Source organism: Castor canadensis, chromosome 2 (assembly GCF_047511655.1).
Source record: "Castor canadensis chromosome 2, mCasCan1.hap1v2, whole genome shotgun sequence".
Taxonomy (NCBI): domain Eukaryota; kingdom Metazoa; phylum Chordata; class Mammalia; order Rodentia; family Castoridae; genus Castor; species Castor canadensis.
In genome coordinates, this window is record NC_133387.1 from 108,715,724 (window position 1) to 108,741,615 (window position 25,892).

At 42.2% G+C, this 25,892-nt stretch overlaps 1 protein-coding gene across 12 annotated transcripts in view; it reads right to left on the reverse strand.

Moving 5' to 3' along the window:
* Ikzf1 (IKAROS family zinc finger 1) overlaps positions 1–21,497 on the reverse strand; it is a 102,336-nt gene extending 80,839 nt beyond the window's left edge. For 5 of the 12 annotated variants that reach the window (XM_074065515.1, XM_074065510.1, XM_074065516.1 and 2 more), the window contains exons 1-2: positions 20,760–20,857; positions 5,257–5,310 (exon numbers count right to left, since the gene is read on the reverse strand). In XM_074065515.1, coding sequence (XP_073921616.1) covers positions 5,257–5,296 — 40 coding nt within the window. In that variant the 5' untranslated portion in view covers positions 5,297–5,310; positions 20,760–20,857. The other 7 variants (XM_074065517.1, XM_074065509.1, XM_074065507.1 and 4 more) reach the window with 5 other exon arrangements.
* Between the last annotated feature and the right edge of the window lie 4,395 nt (positions 21,498–25,892).

The following is a 25,892-nucleotide window of genomic DNA, read 5'->3' on the forward strand; positions in this document are numbered from 1 at the left end:
CAGAACTTCCACTCTGTTACAGAAGAATGAGACACTTGAAGTCTAGGGCTCAAATGGCTCATACTCTATAGTCACCTCCAGCTTGCTATGGGACCTTTGGTCAGTTAGTTAAATTATCTGAGTCTCAGTTTCCTATAATTTGGAGATAACTGTATCCTCTTCAGTGAGTCTTTAAAGGTGGAAATGAAAAAAAATGCTTAGGGCAGTGTTTAGTTAATGTAAGAGTTCAATCAAAGTGATTTACTATAATTAACTAGATAAAATATTTCCACTGTTATTTAATATATATGAGGCTCTTTCCCTAAGCTGATTGTGTATGCCTACAGACTTACTTCTTGTGTCTATGTTCCAACAAACACATTACAAATAACATTAAGACAATATCCAATACAGAGTTAGGTTATAGGAGCCAGAGGATCTTAGTGACCACCTGGCTCAAGTCCCTGCTGCTCCAGAAGACACACAGTGGTCCAGGAGGCAGAGGTAACTGTGGCAGCCCCCACTGCTGGACCAGAGAGGGATGCTGAGATTTCCTATCAATTCCCAAGCCTCTCACTCTCCCGCAGACCCTTCAGAAACCAAACTAAAAGATAATACACAAGCATAACTAGTATTTTGGAAAGAATGCTAAAAAAGAGGGAGAAAACAGTCTTATCCAAAGAATTGGTGACATGTACTGCAAAGGAAAGGAGAGATTGCTTTAGTTCTATTTCCTTCATGCCTGTCAATACATCTTCCCAACTCATGGAGTCAAGTTAGTAAACCCTTATTGAGTGTCTATTTATCTATAAGACATTGTAAACTAGGGTACATTCCCAATTTTGGATAAATGCCTGGGAAGAAAGAACTGAGGGTTTGAAAAAGGCAGTTATTGAATATTTCTGTTTTTCAAGTATCTCATATATATTAAGTGGAATCATATGAACTTTCTGGTATTTGAATATTTAATAAAATGCATACATATAGTGAGAGAGAGAACAAAATTGTATTAGTGAGTCAGTCTAAGAGGACTATGGGAGGTGGAAGAGAGAAAGACTGTTAGAAATGAATGAAAAATATTGAAAACAAAAAATATTGAAACAACCCATCTATATATGAATGTAATATAATGGACTGTACAGTAAACTGTTGAATATTAGGGGATCATGATGACAGAGAATGAGTAAGTATTGGGGGAGGTGTGAATTTGATTAAAGCATAATATGTACAGATCTGAAGTCTGAAACTCCTTTGGACTATCAAAATACACTTAGAAATAAAATGAAGGGCAGGAGAAAATAACAGGTCTTTTCCAGGGGTGGGTACCAGTGGGAAGGGGTGGGCATAAGAGAAGAGGGAATAAGGGTGCAAATACTGTGTACTCATGTATGAAAGTGGAAAAATGAGACTTGTTGAAACTATGCCAGGAATGGGGAGAAGGGGAAAGGAAAGCAGGGGAGGGGGTGAATTCAACTGTGATATATTATAAGCGCTTTTGTAAATGTCACAATATACACCCAGTACAGCAATAATGATTTAAAAAAATATCAACTCTTGATTGGCTGAATGTACATCTTTACCCCATAACTAGCTACTGTTTCCCCAGGATTAGAGATGAAAAAAAAAAACCAAACATTGATTTTAATTGCAGAAACACCAATCAAACTTGAAAGTATTCTTTACTAAAACTGGCCTAGCTCTTTAAATGCTCTGAGCACTGTTAGAGTGCTCAAGGTTTAACATAATTCCAAAGTGCTTTTGGGTTTAGAAATGGTACTTCCTTTGCTAAGGGCATACAAACTAAATTTCAGACCACATTTTTTTCAAACAAAAAAAAAGCGGGGGTGATTCCTTTTCCTGGAAGTATTGTGTCATGAGCTTCCCTTCTTCCTGCCCCTACCCTCCCAGCCATCCTCTCTTTAAACAGATCCCAGAACAAACTAAGCATAATGTTAAGAACAAGAAAACTATCAGAGGAAAATGAGTCTTTTGTTAGCTTTGTTATCAAGTGGTGAGATAGAATACTGACTGACAGTTCCTTATAGGAAGCATTTTAGAGACAGCTCTCTTGGTCAAAGTACTCAGGATCGTGTGTCATTTTTAATTAACATATTAGTATGGTTACATATTTATGTGGTACATTGTGATGTTTCTATTCATGTACACATTGTATAATGATCGAATCATGGTAATTGGTATATCCATCACTTCAAACATTTTTGTGAAGGATTTTTTTCGAGATAGGATCTCTCGAACTATTTGCCTCAGGCTGGCTTCAAACCATGATCCTCCTAATCTCTGCCTCCTGAGTAGCTAGGATTATAGGTGTGAGCCACCTATAATGTAAGTACATTCAAAATCCTCTAGTCTAGCTATTTTAATATACACATTATTGATAATACAGTCACCCTAATGTATAACAGAAAAAGAGTTTATTCTATCTAGCTATAATTTTGTATCCACACTGATCCACTTCTCTCCCTTCCCCTCCCTCCATACTCCCCACTCTTTAGTATCCACCAGTCTCATCTCTACTTCTTTGAGATTAAATATTTAGTTTCCACATACAAGTGAGAGCAGGCTGAATTTCTCTTTCTGCACCTGGCTTATTTGACTTAACACAGTGTCTTTTGGACCTATCTATGTCATCCCAAATGACAGGGGTACACTGATTTTATGGCCAAATAGAATTCTACCAATACACTTTCTTTATTCATTGGTTGATGACTGTTTAGTTTAATTCCATTTCTTGGGTATTGTTTTGACATTAGGATACCAGAGTGTAGACCCCATGTGGAATGAAGGTTTCATTCTCTTTAAATACATCATGCAAAATACCAACCTAGATGCTATCCAAGTTGAAAGCAATTAAAAAAAAGAATACAGAAGCAATCAAAAGAGTTCTCCTGCCATTAGTATTTTTTTTTAACCATTCCAGATTTTGTGACACTTGCATTGCCCCAGCCACAGCAGGTGGACCCAGTGGATGAGATCTTCATTTAATTGTGCTAACTAGACCCTGTTCTCTTGGGCTTCAGGGAGAGGACAGGGAAGGCAAATGTAAGGCTACACTGAGCTAAGTTTTCATTTTCATTGAACTTTTTTTTGTTGTGATATTATTGCTTAAGAAATAGTGCACGCTTTAGGAAAAAAATTCAAATGACACTGAAAAATCAAAAATAAAAGCAAATTCTTTCTCCTCCTCTCCAACTCACTCCCTTCTTTCCACCACTATCCTCTAAGAGGGACTCCAAGTTAATAAACACCACCCCACAAGTGCCCCAAATGTATACACAAGCATATAGAATATGTGTGTGTATGCAACATACATGTATAGAATTTATTTTCTTTTAAAATATGTACTTTCTATTCAAGAATGAATACAGAATTTTTAAACCTGCTGAAATCACCGTAAGAAGGAAACTAAAGTAGAAAGGAGAAAAATAGAGGGGATGAACCAATTTGGGTTACAATACACATATACATGGAAATGTCACAATTAAACTCCTGTATAGCTACCATAAACAAACAAAAATGTCTTTTATCAAAAATGGAGAAAAGGAAGGTAAAACAGGTCCTGTCTGAGGGTTAGTACCAATGGGAGGGGGAGGATATAAGGACAGGGTGTAGGAGGGTGAATATGGTAGAAATATTATGTACTCATGTATGAAAATGGGAAAATGAGACCTGTTGAAACTATCCCAGGAATGAGGGGAAGGGGGGATAAAGTAGAATGATGGATGGGTGAATTTAACTATAATATATTGAAAGAACTTTTGTAAATGTCACAATGTACCCCCAGTACAACAATAACAATAAAAAATAAAATATGGGATCATTCTTTGCATGCCTCTTCAATTTCATATACATGTCAGACTTCTTTCCACAGTTGTACATTCATATCCTCATTTTTAAAGAGCTTATATACAAGTGTATGGATATACCATAGCTATTAAGCATTAATAACAAAACATATGCTTAAATATTTTATGTACTTATGAGTCTATTTTTTCTTCCTTCCTTCCTTCCTTCCCTCCCTCTCTCCTTCCTTTCCTTCTTTTTTTTTTGTTTTTAGAAACATACATAGGTATCACCTATGTATGTAGCCCAGGCTGAACTCAAACTGGTTATGTAACTCAAGCTAGCCTCGAACTCACAATCCTCCTGAGTGCTGGGGTTACAGGTGCACAACACCATGCCTGGCATATTTCTGAGGTAAATTCCTTAAAGTACAGTTGCTAAATTGCAGAACACACACAATTTTAGTTTTCACAGATAATGCCAGAGACCATTTGTCACTTCTCTCAATTGTACATGTTTCATCCTCAGTTGGATGGAACTTGGAATGTATCCATTCTTGAGTGAGTGGCCCCCAGAAGGGTGGCATCACACACTCAGTGTGGGCCCCATCATGAGCACTGACTTAGACCAAACTGGAGAATTCAAGTAAAACCTTCAGAACCCAAGGGACCAGCTCAGCTGAAGCACAGAGGACACTGAGTAACCAGAGTCATGTGGGGGAAGTCAAGTCTCCTGGTTTACCTTCGGAGCTCTAAAACATAAGTGCTGAAAACCCAAAAGTCCAGAATGCCACTGTTGCTTCTGGGTACTTTCTAGATACAGGGCCACCTAAAAATGAACCGTGTACACCTGTGCCCATGGGAATGGTGCAGGTTTTGCTAGATTGGGTGGTGGTCCATCCTCCATATTGTCTCATGGAACATTCTGTGACTTACTGTTATGTTATGCTTCTCCCAATAATGAGTGACTTCTCCACCTCCTGGGTTTCCTAAGATGAGAAGGACTATGTCCAATATGCTTTGAAACAATACATGGCAAGGGAGTCATGTTGTTTCTATACTTAACAAATCCTCAGATATTCTGAATTGGGCCCTACAATCATGTTTTTCAAGCTTTCCTTTTCACTTCTCCTCTTCTTTCTCACTCGTCAATCTCTCTCTTTTTACCTTCTCTCCTTCCTTCCCTCTCTTAAATATCATCTTTGATATGTGTTTGGGTTTTAGGGTTAACCAACCCACCATTGTTTCCCCCCAAAGTACATATATTTAATCTTTTCCAACTTGCTCTCAGATTTAATATTGAAATTAATGTTGGAGGTGTTTTGTGTTCAGGTTCTCAAACTGGGATGATTTGTAAACACTGAAGTAAACATTGATGCAAATTCTTAGTCTTTTCTTTTATAAAGCAGCCCCCTGCCTCTTCATGAGCCAGCAAACACCTTGACTTCTGTCACACAGGTATCACATTAGATCTCACCTGAAACTTGTGACATGTCTTGACTCTCATCAGCGTCCATTGTCCTCAGGTTATCTGAGAAAGAGAGGAAGGGGTTTTAGTTTAAAGTAAAACTACTAGTAAGATATGAGAGACAGAGAGAGCAAGAAAGAGAGAAGACAGAGAGAGAAACCTTATGCTATTTAACAACAAGGTTATCTAGCAAGAATAATGCATTTTCCTCCTTACATACTTGCTGGAGTATCAGACTAGTGCAGACCTTGATCCTTTTAAAAACAGCATTACAAAGATTTATAAAAAAATATCATTACAAGCACAGGAGGACCAAATTTGTTATTTATTGTTAATTTCCTACTGCATAATAACCCAAAATGCAAACTGACTGCAACAAAATTAAGCAGAAAATTAAATGGCCCTGGGTCATTGTAGGCACAGAATTCATTCTCTTGGCTGATCCATAGTTATGTTCTTTCTAATTTACCGAGCATGCATCAATGAACCTTGAGTCAGCTTGGTGACACGCGTACAATCAGCAATCAAAAAACGAAGCAATTTGCTGAAGAATGTCTCATTTACCCAGGCAGGGCTGCATATCTGAGCAACAACTGCACCACCTCCATCAATAATGAATACACCTCCAGCATGGCAGATGGGCGATGCCACAGTGCTCTGTCCTTGTCCCTCTTTCTCAGCTCTGGCCCCAGACTTCACCAGCAGTCTTACATGGGGAGAAATGATGCTCACCATGGCAGCAAAACAAACCAGAAGAGGGCCCAAACCTTCCTGTTCTGCTAGGATTGGTGTGAAATGACAAACACCCACTGGGGAGATGCTGTCCTTCAGTGGCCACAATGAATGTTCCATAGACTGTATGGCAAGCCAACTCAAGCACCAGGGAGGAAACCAGGGTCAGTGGGGGTGGAAGTAAAGGCAGTCCTGCTTAAACTTGGACTCCTGACCTACAACTCAAGTTCTCACGTGCCCATAGTGTATGACACCCAGGAGGTAGTTCCGTGGAGAAGAAATCTGTGACCAGCAGAAGGCGACCTCAACAAAACCTGCTCTTTATGCATTGCAAGACGGCCTGCATGCAGAGAAGACTGTCAGTGGTCAGCAAACTGTGGCCATTGTTGAATCTAAGCCAGGCTCCTTTTTTCCTTGGCCACCTGGGTCTCTTTGTTCATATGTGCGGATGTCAGCTGAAGCCTGTTATCAGCAGAGACCTGGAAACCGGGGAGGATTTGGTAAACTTGCCCTCTCTGGGTAGGCTGAAAACTGGGTGGGCAGATCTACCTATCTATCACCTATTATCTACCTATCTATCTACCTACCTATCTATGTATCTATCAATCTACCTATGTATCTATGTATTTATCTACCTACCTTTATATCTATCACCTATCGATCTATCTGCCTACCTGTGTATCTATCATCTATCTTCTACCTATTTATCTATCTGTCTATCTATCTATACACACATACATACATATATGTAGTAATTTTGTGTATGTCTATATTAAACTCCATATACCTTATTTAATTATTTACATATAACTATATACATACACAATATTTAATTATGCTAATAGATATTATAGTTCTGATTACTTAATTCTTATAATGATGGATGTATGGTAGGTATACATTATGCATTTAGTTATATGTGTTATATATACAACTTCATGTATGTTCATGTCTTGAATATATTTTACGATGCAAATGGAATATATCTTTTCAACCTGATGCATATCACTATTGGTCATAAGAAGACACAAAAGGGAAGGGATTTGTCTCTTTCTGAAAGAGACTTCACTGGTCTCAGTTGTGCCAGGAATTTTCTTAGGTAAGTAGCCTAGAGAGTATAGCCAGTGCCACAGAAGAGACAAAGTACCCCTGGCCCACATGTGTTCCAGGCCCAGAGTGAGGGTCCAGCAGTCACTGAAGGGAAACAAACTAGCCCCAGAGGTCAGCACGGACCCACCACAGGGTCCATGTGCCCAGAGTCCTGCCCATGTAACCAGAGGTGAAATGCTCAGCTTCTTCTGTGACTGTTAAAACAATGATGAAGAAACAAGACTCAAACGACAACTTTCCTCACCAACTCAGGTCTTTAGGTTTCTAAAGGTGACTGTTTTATTGTGGCAAATCACAAGCCTGTCCTAAAATTCTCCAGGGTAAGTAGGGGAAGTGGACAGAACTCAGATCTTATCACAACAGTGAGTTCAACACAAAATTTTTGTCATGAACTTTTTGCTACCTGAATAAGATTTTTTACAACTGTCTTTTAAACGGTAAGAAAATGCCCATTGCTTCCACCATTTAGAACTAAAAAGTTTTTTCTTGTATGTGCTTCTGTGCTCTCATAAAATAGGGCATGGTATCTCAAAATCTCATACCTTTTTATTTAACTATTAAGCACTCTCATCACCATTATTTTCATGGCTATGCACCACTCCACGGACTTACTCAAGACATCACATTACAGTGTACCAAAGTTAATCCCAATTAAAGGAAGAAACTGTTTCCTAAGGGCCAGCTGAATGAAGGCTGTCCACCTAAGCATCATGGGAGAAAACATCTGCCAATAGAGTGATCAGTGGCCCTCGGGGTTTGCTGTCCAGGCAAAAGTAATGGGCATTGTTCCACTGGACCCACAAGGTCACTCATTTAGTCAGTAAGATATGAAAACATGTCACAAAACAGCATCCTCACCACCTACTCCATGGCTGGTCCCCCATCTGTCCCTGCCCTGCCCCACAGTGACCCTCTACTCTGGGTAGTCATCTAAACAAGAATGAAAGTGTCTCTTGGAGAGAACTGAAGATCAGAGGCAGGCAAGGTCACAGAGAGCACCCCAAGAGTGAGGCTAGTGTGAGCACCATGAGGAAGCAGTGCCTGTCAGGAGCTCTGTGTGTGTACTCATAGGCCTGCTGCCTGGTGTCACTATCTGGTCAAGAGCTGCCACCTGCCCCACCAGGTGGACTGTTGTGGCACAATCCTCCTCACTTTGATAATCATGCCCATTTTCATTCAAACTATCTCTGACACCATAGTGCTTCAAGGACTTGTGATCAGTGCAGTTGCTCAGGGGTTCATGCACAAAAGGATCCCTTGCTTGGTGTGATGACCAGTCATTGCCACCATTCTTGAAATTCTTAATTTCTAAGCTTGTATTTCAGTCTGCACTGGGTCCTCTGCATTCTGTGACCTGTCTGACATCACGGGGTGAATGCACAAGCTCCCCAAAGCCTCCCCAAACTCCAAATTTGTATCTCTTGAGATGAAAAAGCAGTGACTTTGTCACAAAAATTATTTCCTTTTAGATAAAGACCAGAAGAAGCAGCAAAAATGACTAACGGAGGAAAAGAAAACTTGGCACAGCTTTTAGAAAGCAGCCCCAAGGGTCCTGCAGGTGCTCAAACCCTAGCCCACCTTTGTAACCTCACCAACCCCCACCCCCACTAAGCTCTGTTCTGCCTTTACCAAGCACCTATTGAGTTCCTCTTCCCACATGGAAGAACGTAGAGTGTCAAGTAGAAAATGACCTTAAGCTTGATCTGATCTCAGCTGAAAAGGAGCCTATGTTCAGTAAAAGGTGTTGATCACAAAAGCAAATTAATGTTGTGTTTCCCCAAACTTTCACCAAAATGGAAAAACCAAGATCATTAGATTTGAAAAAGGACATGCCAGAAGGAATAACCATTTTCACAGAAACACACTGTGAATTTCTTCTTTGCATGGGAAACCTTGACAAGTGCAGGCAAGAAGTTAACCCAACAGACAGCAGAAAATCAACAATATCACTAAGCTAGCTTTCACCTGTGCAATTCTTACAAACATGAATGCTTTTATTGTTTCTTTGGAGCAAGCAGTTCTGACTGTGGCACAAGGGGAAATAGATGTGCTGAGATAAGGACAGACCAACGTGACAGAGGCTGTCCAAGGCTGGCCCTTCAGGATGGCGGGCAGCAAATCTTGTGTTTCCATCCTCCAGCCCTCCCAATCCCTTTGCCTTTCTTGTCTCCATCTTTCTCTCCTCTTCCATCTCCATCTCCTTTCTCTTCTCTCACTCCCTTCCTCACAGCTCCCTCTCTCTCCTTCTGATCAAACAGGTCTTACTTTCCTTTGTTTTACCTGGTTTCTGTTTGAAGGAGTTAAAATATTACCGAGTTTAAAGAGAAGCAAGAGGTGTGAGAGTAGAATCCAGACTGCCAGACAGTACAGGGCTCCTTTCCTTTGAGGGGCCAGGCAGGCAAGTAAGAGGTTTTGGCTTTACAGATTCTTCTCAGCCTGCCCCTGGGAACCAGGAGCCTTTCCTGAGATGTCCTCCTATACCTTGCCTCTGTTCCTTTCATACAGACACAGGAGCCACAGAGGCCAGCCTGGAAGCTGGCTGACTCCAGGGGAGAAGCATCCAACAGCCCTGGGCAGTTGCTTCTTCCAGGTCAGGAGCTGAGGCCAGCCTTCCTTGGAGTGTCCCCATTTCTAAGTCAAACAGCAAGAGAAGGGCTTGCCAGAGTGCAAGGGAGCAGGCAGGGCCACTGGGGAGTGGCTCTGAGACCTTCTTCCTTCAGCTTCCTCCAAGGGAGTGCCTCTGCCCACTGTGCTTGCTCTGCAACACAGGCCCTTTCCAGAATTCTCACACACTGAGACTGGATTAAAAGAATGCCTGTCAAGAATCACCACTTTCTGACTTTCCAAGTTGCCTGAACGTTTGGCAATTAAAGCAGTGCTAATCACATGGCAGGCCAAGCTTACTGACTGAACTACCAGAGTCAGGAGAAGTTAACCTGCTCACTAGGAGCTCAATGTACTTCTGCATGCTTTAAACAGTCTTCCCCGAGGCTTCAACAATTGTCTTACACTATCTTTTTTGTTCTTTTCCTGCACTATATAAGTAATTGTGCAGAAATATTTCATCACACTTCTTGAATACCATGTACATGCTAAAAAAATACTGAATATGGATACCAGCCAGCTCTGTTTAGGTGGCCCAGAAAATGTCTGACATTTAAAAAGAAAATTAGTCTTCATAAGACCATGTACAACCTCTGACTTGTCCAGCATTTTGTTGGGAAGCCTGGCACAGTCTAATGTAGAGATAGCTTTCAGCAACTACTTGGTAAATGTGAGTCTGTAACCCAGAGGATATCTATATTAGCATTTCCATTTTACAGATGAGAAAACTGAGGTAAGGAGAGAAACAGCCTTCCCACGCTCACATGTGTAATAAACAGCAGAGCTCAGATTTGAACCGTGGCTATCCAAGGACAACACCTTCTCTCTACCACTCCTATGGTTAGAACTTCATACCCCAGCGCAGTCAGTGGTCACAAACGTCCATGACTTGCAGACAAAGAATGGAATGCTTCTTATATTTCACCAGAAAATAAGCATGCTCTTTGAAATACTTTGCAACCAAGGTGAACTTCATCACAGGATTTCTATACTATAGTTAAATTCTGGTTATTTGGTCAAACGGATGCTCCTGGTGTTTTACCTCCCAGAGATGCTCTGGGGCTATTCCTTAATTAGTCAAGGATGCTTATTTTGAAGGGAGTTAGTAGATCTAGGAGACATAGGTCAAGCCTACAGTCTATTAAATATGCCTTAAGTCACAGACCTCTTTAATAAAACACATTATTCCTCTAACAGACATGCCCTTTCATCTCCACACCAGAAGATTTTTTTTGCAAATCTATCATATCACCACTGAATCTTAAAAAAATGTTCCAAGCAAAAGCCCAGTCAATATGGAAAGTCTTTGTATCTAGTCAAAGAGACCATCTAGGTTTTGCTTAACAACTTGACAAAGAAGGTTGGGAGGACATAAGAACTTCAGAGCTCTCATTTCATTTTCTGGTTCTTTTTCATTTTACAAAAATTAGCTGCCAGTCTGCACATTTTCATGATTATTTCTTGGCGCTTTGCTGGTGCAAATAACAATGAAAACCAAGATTTAAACATTTCCAACTGAGCTGCAGAAAACTCCAGCAGTTTCCTCTCTCAGGAACCAACCCTTCTTCTTCCAGGGCAAATTCTGACACAGCTCAGTGTGCACTTTTCCTCTCTATGGGCAAGAATTGATATGCAAAAGAGGAAGGGTTAAAAGGAATTGAAGAAGCCTTTTAAAACTACAGCTAAGCACCATGTTGTCTAGAAGCCTTCTTTTTTGGTTTTTCTGAGATAGTGCCTCTTTATGTAGCTGAGGGTGGCACAGAACTCTTGATCCTCCTGCCTCAGCCTTCTGAGTAGAAGGATTATAGATGTGTACTAGCATACCTGGCTTGAAAGCCTTTCTAGTGTCTTTACTTAAGACAGACTGTATTCCTGCTCTTCTACTTAAATCTGTTTTTTCAGACACAGTACTTTAAAATGCCACAACCAAGCCACCTGTCTCAAAGCAAGGTATAAGAACAGCAGATAGATGTTACATGAGAAAAATGGTTTAAAATGGAGAAAGTAGAGTAGGAGAGAGATGTCTCTGCTGATATATTTACTAGAGCATCAGGCCCATAACTGAATTTCAAGTGACCGATGAACGTCCTGACATGACAGTCTTACTGTGTTGTCTGTGCTCTCTCTCATAGGTGTGGCCTGTTCATGTAGAGGAGAAAGGCTTCCTGTCAGTATACCATAGGCTCAAACCACTCACAGCCACCCTAGCAGACACATACGCAGTCACAGTTGACCCAAGCCTTTTCTACAGCACTTCTGATTTGGGCCATCAACACTGGGCACTTCTTATGTAGGTAGCTTTCTCAAATACAAATGGCTTTTCACATTTTATCACTTAAGAAAAAAAATCCCTAAGTTTAGAGTCATTTTCTTCTGCCCTCTTACCGATTTGGAAGACCTTCATGCGTGGCCAGGAGCAGTGCCAAAAAGAAAAGAAAAGTGCAACAAAATTGAGATCTCTATCTTTAAAAAATACAGCAACTGCTCCCAAAATAATGATTCACACATATTGTCCCCAAAGCACTGATGGCTTGTCATTATTATAAAGAGACATAAGAACCAGAAGTAGTTTTTGAGCTCCTGTTATTCTGGGTTCCTATTATTTTCAGTTTTTAAAACAGAGATAATTATGGACTGGTGGAGTGGCTCAAGTGGTAGAGTGCCTGCCTAGCAAGTGTGAGGCCCTGAGTTCAAACCCCCAGCACTACCAAAGAGAGAGAAAGTGAGGGAGGAAGGGGGAGGGAGAGTGGGAGAAAGAGAGAGAGAGAGAGAGAGAGAGAATAGAGTTACAGTATTAACTAATTTTTTATCTTGGCAAGTGATTCGGTGTCATAACAAATATCTTACCTTGCCATTTTAGTAGTGAAATTATTTTAACATGCAAGTAAATTATTTCTTGTGGACTTTTGAAATCCTAATATTAACAGCATATCTGTTAGAAAATCCATTGATATACTCATAACATTTCTAAAATGGTCAGTAATACTGAAGTTTCTAGAAGGCCACCCCATTCCAATTATAATGGCTGGTGCCAGTATATTTGACAAAAGCTATATTTTAGGGAGGATAAAAGAGAATGATGGAGGGGGTGAATTGAACTAAGTTATATTATAAGCACTTTTGTAAATGTCACAATGTACCTCCAGTACAACAATAATATGATAATAAATGTTTTTAAAAAAACTATATTTTATTTAGACCCAAACAAGTAAGGTCATCCATTTCTTCAAGAGGTCATTTTATTGCTTGGGAACCCACACCATGTACATTTCTCCAATATGATGAGAAAGTCATTATTAGTTATTTGTCCACTGAAGATACTTCCTTAGGTGTTTTTTCCACTTTACAGGCTCAGCACCTAGCTGGTAGTGAGACCAGAACTACATGTGGAGAGCAGATATTCAGATAGGTTGATATAAACACGTGGAGACAAAAATCTTCCAGATCACATATATTTCAGGATTCATTGTTGCACATCTATCAACTTGCTTCTTATTCTTTGCAATATAAGAGGCCACAGTGGCCCACCCTCTGTGTAGTAAGGAGCAGTTAGTCTTTGCTGCAGGGTGGAGGAAGAAGTCCAGCCACCCTTTTTGCTCTCTCTCATTGGGGAAGGCCACATGGACTAAGTGGAGCTTTCCCTACAGGACTGGAATTCTGAGCTCAGTTCTACTTACAGCACCCACAAAAGTATCAACAATCACCAATTAAAATGAGATCACTTTTTTCATAAAAATACTGATCTTTGTTCATTTTTAAACTATGCTCACAGTCTATAGGATGTGGCTTGCTCTCTTTTTGGATTTTTTTTTTTGGTGGTACAGGAGTTTGAAGTCAGGGCCTCTCACTTGCTGAGCAGGTACTCTACCACTTGAGCCACTCCGTCAACCTCATGGCTTGCTCTTTTAATGGCTATAATACTTTGGAAATTTACCTTTCTCTCTCCATATTCCAGTGGCTCAGCTGAAGTGAGAGTCAGCTGTGTCTAAGAAGGGGAAAGGAATCAATAAATGTATCAATTATATAATGAGCTCTACAGAAAGAATATCGCTTGATCATCAGCCTTGGTTTTCCAGTTGGACCATACTAGTTTACAAAAAGGTCTAGATTACTATTTTATTCCGTGACAGACAGAGAGCTCAGCAGTGGCATCCTCATGCCAGCACCATGCACCACGGAACCAGGTCCATGTGCAACAAGGTGTCTGCCCTTCCAGTCTTGTCTGCACCAATTCTGTAATCCTTCACCTTCAGCCTACCACGTCCTCATGTAAACCCAGGAGGGCAGGGGTCACCAGTACAACCTCACAGAACCTTACAACTTCCTCATTTTTTGCCCAGCTACAAAAAAAAAAAAGGCATGTTTTTATTTATAATCTGGTAGGAAATGTCCATGCCCTCCAAGCCCTGAAAAGAGTCAAATACAGGAATGTTCACCTCAAATATCAGAAAATACTTTTCCGCAGCCCTCAAATAAATTGAAATAATGTCTTTCAATATTTTCCTTTGAATGTTGTTTTTTAGCAAATTTCACTTCTTTTACAAAAGTCCTGACTTTCAAAGCAAAAATTCTTTACATTCAGGAAAACACATACAACCTCATACTAAAGTAGGAGCACACTCATGGTGGAAAAGCACTACAAATTTCCAAATCATTTTTTTTTCCATTGGTAATTAACCACCTTATCTTGGAGGACCTGAGATAATTAGCAACTAGTTTTAATTTAATGATGTAGGCTACATAATTTATCAATATGTTTTCACAGGGCATTGCTTTGAATATCGCTCTAATTTTCTACCCTACACAAAACTCAGCACAAGCAAGGAGGAAAAAGGTCACCTTTTCAGGTTAAAAGTGGGGCTCGCACTAGGGGGTCGATGGCTTTCTCTGGTTTCCATTAAAAGCACTGGAGAACATTTCAGAGTGTCTCCAAAGTGAGCTTACAAAAGGTCAATTCCTCATTTTCATGTCTCCTGAAGATTCTAAATTAAACATTTTCCCCATTAGGTTCAGGGAGGTATCTCTTTTTTTTTGCCATAAATTTTTGTTATTAAAATATATTCATTGTACAGGGGGATTCAATTTGACAATTCCAAATAGGCTTATATTGTACATTGGTTAGATCACCCCACTCACTGTCTCTCCCCCTTGACTCCCTCCCCACCCTACTTAAAACTATTGCAAGAGGTTTCTTTGTTCTATTTTGTGTAAATATATGAAGTCCATCCACCATATTCCCTCAGCTTCATCTCCTCTATTGACCCTCCCTCCTCCCACAAGAACCCCCTCTTATTTTATAGTCCTGTCTTTTATTATTAATTCCTAAGTCAATGTTCAAAGGGGTGTCTCCATGTATCCCCGCTGTGAGAATACTTTACTTGGTCCATTCAACCCCTTCCATTGCTCTTCCTTACTCCTTAAACTCCCCCCTCATTATTCAACAGCTTTCAGTACACATCATTTTATCCTCTACCTGCATAGATGTTATGTTTTACAATATTGTTGATGCTCTATCATTCTCTTTTCCTTTCCCTTAGGGAGGTATCTTTTGTGGAATTTCATTTGCTACAAATCTGCCAGTAAAAATAGGATATAATAACCATAAAATATCAAAACCTGCTAAGTCAAGGGTCATAGGAGAACTCCTTACTCTGGCAAAAAAAAAAAAAAAAAAAAAAACCCCAAGAAACAAAAAACAAAAATACCTCAACTCAAACAACCTGTCCATTTTCAAATTGTTCAAAAGTAACAGAAACTGGCAGAAAGTACAGTTTTTTTTTTTTTGTGGGCCATCTCAGAAATGGAGCATAAAAATCAAATATTCTCAATATCAACAAGGCCCTTCAAAAACACTCCCTGTGGTACTTAGCTGTTTCAGAAGTCTATCCCCGACATGTGACAGAGAGGAAGAAAGAAGGAAGGAAAGAGAGAACAGACAGGGAAAAGGAAGGAAGGTAAGAGACAAGACTATGTTGGGTTCCTCTTTACACAGTGCTGGTATCTACCATCCTTCACCCTCCACCCATTATCTGAACTTGGCGAGAAAATGGCGGAAGACAGACAGATTTCCTGTAGAGGTGAGCTTCTTGCTGAAGAAAAATGAATCACTGCACATTTGAATGAGAAAATATGAAGAAAGCGCTTTTCACTAATTAGGGCCCATTTTAAGCAATTCGTTAAGCTGTGGCCCTGCGCCACAAGCCATCAGGAGGTGGAGCATGGGGCCAACCCGAAAATAAAACGTGCATAATGAAGCTTTCCATCACCCCAAGACAGAGAGCCTGGGCAGGCAGGGGTGCCAGGGAGGTGCTGGGGTGCAAGCTGCGCACCACAGAAACACCAGCAGAGAAGAGAGAAAGACATATTGGCTATTCCAAACCATGTAAGCTTTAGAAACCAACCTGAGTGACACTTACCAACAAATTTGGGCCTCCTCTCAGCCAAACAAGAGCTGCCTCTTCTCCCACAAATCCAGACTGTGAGAGCCACAGCTGCTCCTGCTCAGAGTCAACCTCTGCTAGCTCCTGGGAGGGACCCTGGTGCCCGAGTGGTGAGGCCTTGGTCCTCCTCCTCTTCCTCAAAGGTCCCACCACAGCCTTCACACTCCACTGGGGTGCAGAGAGAGGTGGAAGCGGTTGCTTGCCAAATATGCAAAAAAGGAGGGAAGCTCGTTTTTCTCTCAGGAAAACACACACAGGAAGGGAGCCTGTGTTTCCTGTCTTAACCAAAATGACTTTAGAAATTATTCGGATGTCTGATTTGTCAGGCTTGTGGTGGAAAAGGGGTGCTGTTTTAGTCAACAGGAATTGTGAGTTCCCTAAAGGCAGAGAATGGTAATGGGCCAGGCCTGCAAAGGATAAGACCAGTGGGCCCCACACCTGGGACTTGGGGTTTTATCACTAGGTGGTTGGCTAAAGACACTTCTGGCATCCACCTGTTTATCACAGCAGAACATGTGAAGGAGAAAATGTCAACTGAAACAATTTTCTCGTTGTCTGTAGACTGACCTCAGATGCTGTTCCCCCTGGGCCCCTCAGGCCATGCCAGACAGGGTTAGATACCCACTTCTCTGCTTAGAAATTTTCTGTAAACCATGCTTTGTTGGCTGTTCCGTTTCCCTTGCAACGCTCAGCACTGTGCCCCTAAGATTTTATCACGTCTTAAAAATATTTGTTAGAATATCATCGAACAATTAAGAGCTGTGCCAAATCAAAGCTATTAAAGCAACAACCTGAACATCTAAGAACATGAACATATATTCCAAGATAACCTGAGTTAGGAAGCCCTTTATTAAGCTGAAAGAAAGGCACTGCAGCCGGAGTCTACACGAAAGACACCAGCATGTGCAGTTTAGTCAGCTCCTTAGTCAAATGGTTTTATTGCTGTTGCTATAGTTTGGTTTGGGGTCCCCTAAGACTCTAACAAATCCACATTTCTCCCTGGATCCTCATTTAAATTTTAAGAATGTGTGTGTGTGTGTGTGTGTGTGTGTGTACTTAATGCCGATCCTCTGAATTGCAACACTTCTAATATCTAGATAAAAAATATACATGTGCCTTTTTAAAGGAAAATAAAAACTTCTCTCTCATGATAGGAAATGGCCTCATGTTTCTTTCTCTTTTGCCTCTAAGGAGGGGTCACTTGTTGCTTTTGCATCTCAGGTTTATCTCCCACAAGATGGAATGATTAGACAACATACATATGAAATGAAATAGCATTGTGGTCTCTGCAAGCAGGAACATAGGCACACCAGACAAGGAGTCATTCTCAAAGTCAGGGCAGGAGTTTAAGCACCTCTGGCTGTAAGCAGGACCCACAATGTCCCAAACGCTTGATTATTTTAGAAACGGGTCACAGAAATCACAATTTCCCAAAGAACCCCAAAGGCTCCTGGTTTGCTTTCTGGATCTACCTACATGAACTTCCCTTAGAATGTGACAGCAAAAACCAATACTTACTTTCATAGTGAAATTGTTTCCTAATTGCAAAGGCTAGAGGAGGAAAAAAAAAATAACCAAAACCCCAAAAACCCCTGACCTGTGCTATCCTTGATTGATGAGTGTTTGCTAAACTGAGTTACATGACATAACTGTGCAAAACCATGCAAACACTCAAAACCTGACATCATCTACACCCAAACCCACCACTGTAGATAGAGAAAGCCACTTAGTTTTGGTAAAAGATAAAAAGTAAATAAAAGAGGGAGCTTTATTTCTCAGGTAGGTGTATTTGATGTTAAATTCTTTTCTTCTGCTGCCTTCCTGCCTCTCTCACTCCTTGCTGTGTGTGTGTGTGTGTGTGTGTTTGTGTGTGTGTACACGTGGGCATACACATGCAATTTCTTTATTTCCTGTATATATTAAAACAGAATCTTGAAATATATATATATATATATGATCCTCTCAACTTTCAAAATTTTTGACATTTATATTGATAATATGTTACTATAATAACCAAATGTGAAACACACAAATCCAAATAAAGGGGGAAAAAAAATCCCAAACCAAAGAACCACCATTCTCACACCAAGCCTCTGGTCAATGAAGAAAAAGAGGTGGCCTACTCCCCTGCTGGACTTCAGACCCCTTGGCCAATAAATCCATTGTGCTCTCAATTTTTCAACAAAGGAAACACTGTGAGGACGTTCAGCTTGCATTCTCTTTTGGAAGCTGTACACAAAGTTCTCAAAAGAGGTAAACACGATAGACCCACGTTTTCACTGCAGCCCTTCTGGTCCCCTCAGAGATCATGATGGTGGGCTATTACTGATATGAACCTCCTGAATTTGGATATGGAGTTTCCCAAAACTTAGCACTCTAATTAAAATGCTGATGAATTAAACAAGCAAACATTGTAGAGTTTCTAAACGCCAACCTTCAACTATCACCATTAAGACAGAAGGGGAAGAAAAGGAAGCCATTTAACTCAAAATTATTTTGGTCACCAGCTCTGGTGGATTGCAGTTCTGGGAAGTACATTTTTTTCCATGTAAAAAGAAAGGTATGAACATATATGTTCCTGGGGAAATTTGAAATTAGATGCATTCTTTCAAACCAAATGGCATCGTTTTAAAAATGTGACATCATTACTTGCATGGACAAGCAAGTCCATGTTGTTTCTTTAATGTGTTCTGCACACATTACAGGATTCCAATGTAAGTAGTTGAATTTTCCTACCACAGATAGAAAAATCTTTAAATTTTGAGCCCCCCTCCCAATAATCTGATTTGTCACTAAAGCCATCTGACACCTCTTCATATAAACAATACTTTAAATTGTTACCTTTAAAAACCCTACATAAAAGATGAATCCAATTAACTTTGTGGAACAAAAACCTTCCAACAAAGAAACTCGAGAGGGCTCTGACATTTTCTTGTGGATTTTTGCTCCCCCCTCATCACCACAATGAACCTATCCCTAAAAGCATTTGCATTTCTGTGATAGTTAAAATACTGTGCAGATCAAGTATTTTCAACTTCCATGATTTTCCTTTTTTAACAGGAGTTGATTTGATTAGTAAAGAGGTGTTTCACACCAGTTTGGCTCTGGAAGTTGAAAATGAGGGACCTCAAAGCTGAAATACGTTGCCTGAAACAGGGAGGGAAATTACGCGTGGGTAACACGAGCATAGCCACGCGTTAAAATTTTCACTGTAGGTGGGCTACAGCCCCTAGAAACAATGGAAACTGCACTGAAGAGGCATGAGGTATAGACCTTATGAAACCGTCACCGTTTTTTCTGTCACTAGATGCTTCCAAATTCAAAGTAAAGCGATTCCTTGGGAATCGCTAGTGATGCTTGACAAATTTTTAAAAATATATTTCTAATAAACCGCAAGTGACCTGATGCCTTTACTGTTAACTGAACCGGTTTTATGAATTCAGTGTCCAGCCCTTCAGGGAGCCAAAGTACTAAGTTTTCAAAACCGGGATCATTCGTGGTTTGCAGAAAGCAAACTCACACTTGCTCTTCCAGTACAAGCAAAACGTTCTCTCCTCAAAAGTAAGGACAGTCTTTACAAATGCCTTTATAAAGGCTGACTTCTGTGATCTCGCTACATACGTATATATATAAATTTAAATATGACCAGAAGTTAGCACATCCTCTTCGTGGTGACAACGGGTTGCTCAGAAGTGTCCCGTACTGGCCTGGTCCCGCACCTGCAGTCATTGCCTGACCAAAGTCAGAAAAGAGGCAGAGCTCGCGACACCAGGGATTACCAATGTTACCGCTGTGTCTTTCCACTCTTTTCTACTCTCTCTCTCTCTCTCTCTAATCCACCAGTTACCCCAAGTTTTCCTACTTAAATTCAATTTGAAAACACTCACGTGGAGGTGTGCGTTGCGGTTTGGGGGGGCCAAGACTGATCCTTGGGCACGAAGAGCAACCTTGGAGCGGCTGTACTAAGCGTCCCGCCGGGACAGGGCTGGCTCTGCTGCGCGGGACCGAGAACTGTCGCTACAGTCGCGCCCCGGGGCGCAAGCCGCGCAGGCACTTGTTAGAGTGCCCTGCTAACTTGGCCGCGGAGCTCTTCCCAGCTTTCTTTCACAATGACTTCCTGAAGTTGCTCACTCGCATTGTTCCCCATTTCTCCGCCACACTCCCCGCCCCCCGCTGGCTCCGACCGGGCTTTGGCGCTCCGGGCCCCTGGCTGCCCAGCGCGCACAGCGCCGCCCGCGGGCAGCGCACCTTGTCCTCCGCGCCGGCCACCTGCGGCCGCCCAGAGCAGCGGGTGGCCCGAGCGCGCGCCCAGCACTGGCCCAGCGCTGCGAAAACTTTGGGATGGCCCACGCTGCCAGGCTCCTGCTCTACTTGTCCCACTGTCCGCCCGGTCCCTGGCGCACGCCTCGATCGCCTTCCGGCTCACAGCTCGGGGACACAGATCGGGACGCGCAGTCGGGAAAGGGGGCGCCGGCTTCGAACCACAACTCCCCGGGTCTGCGGGACCGCGCGTACAAACTTTGCGGCCGTGCAGGGCTCGGGCCCAGTGTTGTTCTTCTCCCCACTCCTTCCACCCCAACCCCCCCACCCCCCGGTCATCTGGGCGGTGGCAGGCGCGGGCCGTACCTGCTGGCGCCGCCGCAGCCTGCAGCCCGCTCGACCGCGCCGGGCCCGCTCGGCGCGCCACCGCCACCCCCGCGCGCAGCGCGCCCGGTCCCTCCCCTCGTCGCCGAGCTTCCTCATTCCAGCGCAGCATCGCGGAGGGATGCGGCGGCCGCCAGCGCTCTGGCCGCACGCGGACCGGGCAGCCCAGATCGCCCGCGAGCGCCGCGGAACCCGCGCTTAACCCGGAGGGGCGCGGCACGTGCGGACCCGCGGAGAGGGGGAGGGGGCCGGGCTCTCCACCCTACGCGCGGTGGAGCTGGTGGGTCGTGACACCCGCGAGCTCGCCCCGCAGAGGGACTCGAGTGACTCGGGACACTGTAAAGCACTTTCCCCAGTGTCTGGGATCGCCCGCTGCCCTCCCGGCTCCATGTCCCTGGAATTAGGACCCTTTAGCTCTCAGGTTCAGTCTGAGGCCCCAAGATACTAGTGCCCACCCGAAAGGGTGGGAAAAGTTGATCCTCCGCAAGAGAGGAGAAGGTGCAATTCATGATCCCAGACAACCAATGGAATACCTCTGGTGTCTCTTCCCTCCCACCTGCTCGCGGCAGAAGTTAGGATGGCGCCTTCCATCTTGGTATGTGTGCACACGCAAGTGTGGAAGGGGGTCTGCGGATAGAGGCGATCCTGCAGTCCCTCTCCGTGGCGCTTGGCACCGCAGACCTCTCCCTCGCATGTAAGACTCCGAGTGTCTGGGTAGAAACAGGACTGCCGCCTCTGACAGCCACCCCTTGCACTCTACAAGGAGCCCTTCATTCTGATTAGCTGGGCCCCACCCGTTGGGAGCCAGACAACAGTGTTCAGCCTGAGCACAGGGGAGGAATCTTGAATTCCACGGACATGGCCAGTTTTAAGGGAAGAGGACCCAGACTAGTGATATGCTCCCCTTTGTCCTTCCAGGCTTGTGGAGCCCTGGGGACCATAGTAAACGCTGACACACCCTTTTGAGAAGGGCAGACAGACAGTGGTGTGGTAACTGGGAGGAAGGCTCTGTGGCTTCCCAGATGCTCAGGCCAGGCAGAGGGGAAGGTACAGGCCTGCCAAGTGGAAAGAGAACAGCCCCACAACAGAAACAGGCAGCAAATGTCACTTCTGGGCAGTTGAGTATAGTTGGTGACAGAGCTCCCCAGGAAGGCTGTGGCCTAAATTGGCTGCTATGGTAAGGCTCATGCATCTCAGTGACTGGCTTTACTTTTGCTATCTCTTGGAGAAGTCCTCTCTGCACATCATTTGGACAAATTCTTCCTGGACCACTTAGATACTTACTACTCAGTTTGTTCTGGCCAACAATCCACTGTGCAGAGACTGAGCTGATTAACTCCCTGCCAAACCGTGGAAGAGACCAGACTAGTAAAGGGTCCACTGCTCTGATTCCTAACCCTCTCCTTTTCTTTGTGACTCTGGGGAAATGCTCCAAGTGTCTGAGTTCAGTCTTCCTTATCTGTAGAAAGAATACATGTTGCTAACCTTGACAGTCCTTGTCAGGATTTAAGGGGGCAATAACCATCAGGTACAAGCCCAGAGGGAGGCAAGGATGTGGGGAAGGAGTCTTGGGACAGCTCTAGTTCTTGGATGTGCAAGTGCCTATGCACCCCAGATACCTCTCTTTAAATGTGTGCCGTAGTGCTCAAGAATGGACTCAGGCCAGCTCATCACACCAAGACATGTCCGACTGAGGCCATGAGTCCAGACAGTTTGAGCTTGGTGATACTGTCTGAGGTTCTCAAATGCTCTAAGACTTTCCCGTCTATGAATTGTTTTCCCCACTTATAAATGGGTGGAAGAATATAAGCCTTGTGGGATGATCTGTGAGTCAAGTAGATCCTATAGGGAATATGCCTGACAGACAGGAAGACTCTGTAAGTAGTAAATGTTAGTCATTAGCCCTGCTAACTACCAACGTCCCACTGAGATGAGGAGAGTCCTGCAGTGTCAGGCTCTGGGTTCCACTTCCTGTTCCTGCCACCCATCCCCAAGCAGGTGTTGCTGAAGTCACTCTGGCTGTAACCTTGGGTATGAGGACAGAGAGCAGGAAATCAGACGTCACTAAGTGTTGAGCCCTTAACCACACAATAAAAGTAAGTTAGAGGGGAAACTGAAACAAATGTGATGCAGAAAATAATTTTATGTCTATAGTCATTTTGTTTATGTATTAATTGTATGTGTTGTCATTTTCATAATGTTAGAGTGTTCTAGTTTAATTTACTCAGGAATAATTGCTGAATTACCAATTCTTTGGAGCATGTATTGTCAAAAGAATAAAGACTGTCTATGGAATTAATCAGAGGTTCCTTATTTAGTGTACTGTAACGAGTGAGCCAAGCACCTTTGATCCTGCAGAGACTGGAGAAGATTTTTAAAGGGAAGTGAGTTTTAGTACTGAAGTGATATGATACAGCTAACAGCTTTGTACTTTAATGTGAGTTTTCAGCAAGTTACTTAACCTCTCTGATCAGTTACTCATCTGTACTATGGTACCTCCCTCTCAATGGTGTTGCTAAAATTAGGCAAAACGAAATGAAGTGTCTGCAAGTAGTTGTTATTTTAATTGTGGTTTGCTTCAGTTTTTAAAAATCTGTTAAGCAGCAGTGTAATGTGCATTTGTTTTTCTCTAGTGGTTGGGAAACAATAACATATTTTTAAATAACAGGAAAAGATTTTTTGTGTGTTGTTTAAGAAAAAAAAAAGCTGAATATCTTTCTATAGTTAGCCTAAGAGAACTTACATAGTTCCATCCAAAAAGGAACATGAGTAAGAGAAAGAAACCCAGGACTTGGATGAAATTTGTTGCAACAAAGACTACTTCTTCCCTTTCTTTTCCCAGTTTTCATGAGTTCCAGTTTCTATTTCTGTGTATTTGGAAACTAACGGTTGTGGACTTGGTGCAAAGTCTTTGATCCTTTTTCTTGGGTTTCCTTCTTGGTTTAGTTTCTTCTAAGCACAGACCCTGGCTCCCACCTACTGCTGGAAGTAGAGGAGCTGAAGCCAGGGAAAGACAAGGCTCTTGCTGACATTGTGTGGCCAGGAAGCACCTAGAGCCCAGAGGGACACTCCTGTCCTGTGGTTTACAACATCGGAAAGAATGCACACAAATTCATGGGAGCTGTCAGACTTTCACATCTCAGACGTGACTCCTACTCACATCCCATGTTTTTGAATCAAGGTTGTGCAAAGTTGACCACCAAGCTCTTTCTAGTTCTCAGTAATTCTTTCATTTATTCTTTTGGGGTTTGTGAGAAAAAAGCACTTAGAGTATAAAAAACAGAGATTTTCTTTAAATCAATATCATTTGGTTAGGAGAGATTAAAAGCCAAACTTAGATATAATGATTTGGAGAAGAGAGATTTACACACACACACACACACACACAAGCTTTTTGCTGGAAAGATTCTGAAAATGTTTTGTGTGAATAAAGCAAATGTAGATATCTAACCTAGATGGATCAGAATGAAGAAAGATGGGGGCTGATGTCATCCCCAGTTAATTTTACTGGATAGGAATAGCTTTGGAACACTATTTCTGAAGGCATAAATATATCTGTTAGCATGTATTCATTCATTTATTCAATAGGCACTTGTTTATCTATCTATCTATCTATCTATCTATCTATCTATCTATCTATCTATCTATAAGCCTACCTATCATCATCATCCATATCTACCTATATATCATCATCCATCTCTCTGTCTCTCTTTGTCATCTATCTATGCATGTATGTATCTATGTATGTATGTATGTATGTATCTATCTATCTATCTATCTATCTATCTATCTATCTATCTATCTTCTATTCATCTGTCCAGCTAGCTATCTAGCCATCTATGGTGGTGTTTGATACACAGAGAATCACAATAAAACATATGATATGACCTTGTCCTTCAAGGGGCTTACAATCTAGTGAAGTAGATAGACAAATAGTTTCATTTTAGCCAGGTACCTGTAGCTTACACTTGTAATCCTAGCTACTTGGGAGGCAGAGATCAGGAGGATCACGGCTCCAGGCCTGCCCAGGCAAAAAGTTCACAAGACCTCATTTCAACAGAAAAAAACTAGATGTGTTGGAGCATACCTGTCATCCCAGTAATGGTGGGAAACCTAAAATAAGATTGCAGTCCAGGATGGCCCAAGCAAAGAAGTAAAACCCTATGAGATATGGCTCAAGTGGTAGAGCACCTGCCTAGCAAGAATGAAGCCCTGAGTGCAAACCCCAGTACTACCAAAAAAATTTAATTTCGATGCAAAATATGTCCTAATAAATTCTAACACAATAGTTTTGAGACACAAAGGGTGGCACTTAGGGGTGACTAGAGCAGGGGCAGGTTCATGGGCACAGGGAGGAAGGAGGGGAAAGGAGAACACAGAATATAAGGAGAGCCCTCCTTCTTTGCAACAAGTGGGGGCTTTTAAGCAGACCTTCTCAAAGGAGGAAAACTATTCAAAGATCAATAGTAGCATTTGACACTTCCTGCCACCATTCCACCTCTCTGATGGGCATTTCAAATCATTACTTCCCATCTACCAAGCCATCAGAGCCAGCAGAACTATCCAAATTTTACTTGGCACTGAATCTCAGAGAGACCATCTCACCTGGGACTGGTAGAATGCCAAGAGCCTGGTAGTTGAGTGACAGATGCTGGAGCCAAACTATTTGGGTCAGCTACTCTGCAAGTTTCTAGGCTTCTCCATGCCTCTGTTTCCTTTTCTGTAAAATGGGGATAATAACCATTGTTATTATTATAATAACACCAATAGTAATGTTTGCAGTCTAAATGAATTAGTGCACATTAATCATACATGGATGGACCCTGACAGATACTAAATACTGAATGAGTGTTTGTATATGTTTGATATGTTGAAGAATTCTGTGTCTAGATGGTTGGGCTGCAATACCAATCTTGGTCAGTTCTTTCAACCATTATTACCCTGCCCCTGTCTTTTCACAAATTATCTTTCAAGCCATGCCATTCCTCCTCTGATCCTATCTTAATTCTCTTTGCTTATTTCTGCTCTGCTGTCTCACCAGCAAGGGCTTTTCAATCAGTGAAGTACACAGAAATTTAGGATAGTTATTTCTATATTATTATAGCAACTCCTTCT